Source organism: Sinocyclocheilus grahami, unplaced genomic scaffold, assembly GCF_001515645.1.
Source record: "Sinocyclocheilus grahami isolate Dianchi unplaced genomic scaffold, SAMN03320097.WGS_v1.1 scaffold1012.1, whole genome shotgun sequence".
NCBI classification, from domain to species: Eukaryota; Metazoa; Chordata; class Actinopteri; order Cypriniformes; family Cyprinidae; genus Sinocyclocheilus; species Sinocyclocheilus grahami.
Window position 1 is genome coordinate 195,091 of NW_015506191.1, and position 3,517 is coordinate 198,607.

The 3,517-nt window shown below is 37.0% G+C and overlaps 1 protein-coding gene across 2 annotated transcripts in view; it reads left to right on the forward strand.

Moving 5' to 3' along the window:
- LOC107565615 (dynein assembly factor 5, axonemal-like) overlaps positions 1–3,517 on the forward strand; it is a 34,440-nt gene that overhangs the window by 22,499 nt on the left and 8,424 nt on the right. For both annotated transcript variants that reach the window (XM_016250876.1, XM_016250875.1), the window contains exons 9-11: positions 696–843; positions 1,573–1,723; positions 3,358–3,514. In XM_016250876.1, coding sequence (XP_016106362.1) covers positions 696–843; positions 1,573–1,723; positions 3,358–3,514 — 456 coding nt within the window. The remainder of the gene's footprint in view (positions 1–695; positions 844–1,572; positions 1,724–3,357; positions 3,515–3,517) is intronic.

A 3,517-nucleotide genomic window follows, 5' to 3' on the forward strand; every position in this document is an offset into this window, starting at 1 on the left:
TTATTTGATGAGTAGAAAGTTTACAAGAACAGCATTTATTAGTAAAATCTCACCACAAACTTTTGAATGGTAAAGGAAATCAAATAAAATCAGTTAAATTAAATAAATAATCAAATTCAATTAAATGTTAAAAAATACTATGGAGCAAATATTGGAGTAAAATGGAGTTCATATTTCTTAAAATTAGTGCTGTCAAATTATTAATCGCGATTAATTGCATCAAATAAAAGTTTTTTTGTACATAATATATGTATGTGTACTGTGTATATTTATTATGTATATATAAAGACACAAACATACAGTATCTATGTTTATATTCATATAATTTATATTATATATAAATATATTTATTATATAAACGTAACATGTTTTTCTTAAATATATACATGCATGTGTGTGTATTTATATATACATAAGTATACACACATATATTATGTGAACAAACACTTTTATTTTGGATGCGATTGATCTCGATTAATCGTTTGACAGCACTACTTAAAATATAATTAAATTTTAGCTGTTTATAATAAATGTGTGATATTAAAAATAATGTTAACAAATAAAATGGCAAAATACAAATAATTTAGTAGTGCAGACTAATCAAAGTAATCTATTCGAAATAGTTACATTTATCACTTTAAATTACTCCGCATTCTCAAATAGTTTTTTTATCATCTTTATATGTTTTCCTTCAGGTCCAGTGGTGGGAGAGTTTCTTCCAGCCCTCTTGCCTCTGTTAAAGAGTTGCCTTGAACCCAGTCGAGACCCTGAGATGAGACTTCACATCTTCACCATGCTGTCCAAACTACTGCTGGACTCCAGCAACACTCTGGACTCACAGGGGTCAGTTCATCAAACACAGATCCTGAACTTCATGTGGTTATTGTGCAGTTTGCATCATTGCAGAATATGTTGATGCTCTTGATGAAAAATTCATGTACTAAGCTTGCTGTCATACCTGATAGCACTGAAGCACGAGAGAGAACAGCAGTTGCTTACTACTAAACAACTGAGCTTTCGAGCACTTGATATTTTCACCACTGCTTGCTTAAATATATGTATAAACATGCATCGTTACAATGATTTATGCATTTTGAGAACGGAGATCTTTTGTGATGCCTGATATGGATCTAAATATTATGCATTTCAAAGACAAACCTTCATAATTACCCCAATAAAGTAGCGTGTCAGGATAGTCCCGTTCAGATATATATGGTGTATGATACTGTTCACCTCAAATTCCTCCGTTTCATGTGGCTCTTTGATTTGCAAAGTGAAATACGAGGAGAGTGAAAGGAAAGACACCACACGCATGCAAAGGTTTACCTAGACATCTAAATCAAGACATATCATAGACTTCTACTGTTTTTAAATAAAGGTAATTATTATTTAGTTTGGTTAGGAATCATTATCGTTGCTAAAGACATCACCGGAAATCCCCAAAGAGAATGGCTTTAAGCAAATATACTGCAAAAAATGTCATTAGCCCTGCTGATTTAATGTCTGTTTCAAACAGGTCAGGTCACATGACATGATTCGGCTGTCATATTTGTTGTGGTTTTCTCTCTGTAGGAGGTTTGCTGAATACATGGAGCTGGTCATGCAGGATTTGTTGCTGCCTAATCTGGTGTGGCGTTCGGGTCGATCTGCCGCAGCTGTCAGGTCCGCTGCTCTCAGCTGCCTGTTAGCTGTCCTACATGGGGTGGCTTTCCCAGCGGAGCGAGTAATAATACACACATATAATACACCGCATAAAACAGCATTTAAAGGGTTAGTTCACCCAAAAATGAAAATTCTGTCATTAATTACTCGCCCTCAAACCTGATAGATCTTCGTTCATCTTCAGAACACAAATTAAGGGTGCTTTCGCACCTGGCCCATTGTTTCGGAACCTGATGCGTTTCCCCCCTCAGCTCGGTTCATTTGGGCATATGTGAACACGGCAATTGCGCCCGGATCCGCGCCAAAACAATCGGTCCGAGATCGCCTGAACGAGGTGGTCTCGGCTCGATTGAAAATGAACTCTGGAGCGGTTCGGTTGTAGTGAGAAAGCAATCCGATCCAACGGAACAACAAACCAGGCTATATCACAATGTTTAATGGGTAGTTACCTAAGTTCCGTGAAAAGCATTAGCTTCGTTATTTTGCTAATACTTCAGAATGAACCTGTGGGTGAGCACGTCTTCGCCATTCAAAATCAAAGCACACTATTTCATTTTATAATGCCGTCTTATTGCTCTTCTTCCTAGTAGGTGCATTTTTTTTTTTATTCTCGATGAATCCTGGACTCCTGCTCAAAATAATAAATTAATATAATGACAGCTACAAAAACAACAACAATAAGCCCGCGAAGCTGTTATCGTTCCATCCTGACGGATGACATGCGTGACAGCTAAATGAAATCCCAGAAAATAAACCGTGGAACTTTGACCAATGAGAGAACAGTTTACTCGCGCGTGACTTATATTAACAAATTTAGTCTGTTTAGAAACATAATTGCCGTGTGAAAGCGAACCGCACCAAAAATAAAAAGCAACACTGTAATAATTTATTCAACAATTATTCTCCCCCGAGTTACCGTCTTACGCCATTTTGGAGAGTACCATGATGCGCGCGCTTCCCCAGAACCTAATCAACGTAATCAGCGTTAATGCTTAACGTAAACAACACTGATTACGTTAATTACGTTCTGAGAAAATTTATAAAATGCGTATATGTCGTGATACTCTCCAAAATGGCGGAAGACGGTAACTCGGGGAGAAGAATTGTTGAGTAAATTGTTATTTTTGTTTTCTTTGCGCACAAAAAGTAATTAATGCTTAACGTAAACAACACTGATTACGTTAATTACGTTCTGGGAAAATTTATAAAATGCGTATATGTCGTGATACTCTCCAAAATGGTGGAAGACGGTAACTCGGGGAGAAGAATTGTTGAGTAAATTGTTATTTTTGTTTTCTTTGCGCACAAAAAGTATTCTCGTAGCTTCGAGCCACTGATGTCACAAGGACTGTTTTATTGATGTCTTTACTACGTTTTTGGGTCTGGGAACATTTCAGTTGCGTTGTCGTCTATGGGAGGGTCAAAAATATCTTAATTTGTGTTCCGAAGATGAACGAGGGTCTTACGGGTTTGAAACGACATGGCGGTGAGTAAATAATGACAGAATTTTCATTTTTGGGTGAATTAACCCTTTAAGTTCTATACTTTGTCACATTTATGAGTGAAACTGAATATTCAATGGGCAATAATAAAGGCCAGGACTGTGATATTACTAAAACGTTTTTAAACACAATCTAGTATATATATTTGATGTTGTCCGTGTGATGAGGATGTGTAATATCTGATGTGTTTCAGGTTCTGTCGGTGGAGGAGACTCTCAGCACTCAGTTGATCTCTGCGCTGGAGGAAGACTCTAAACTGGCTCGTCTTCTGGCCTGCAGATCTCTTCACTCACTGCTGAAACTCACAACACAACAGCTCAATGCTGACTCACTCAACAAGATCTATCCAGGTA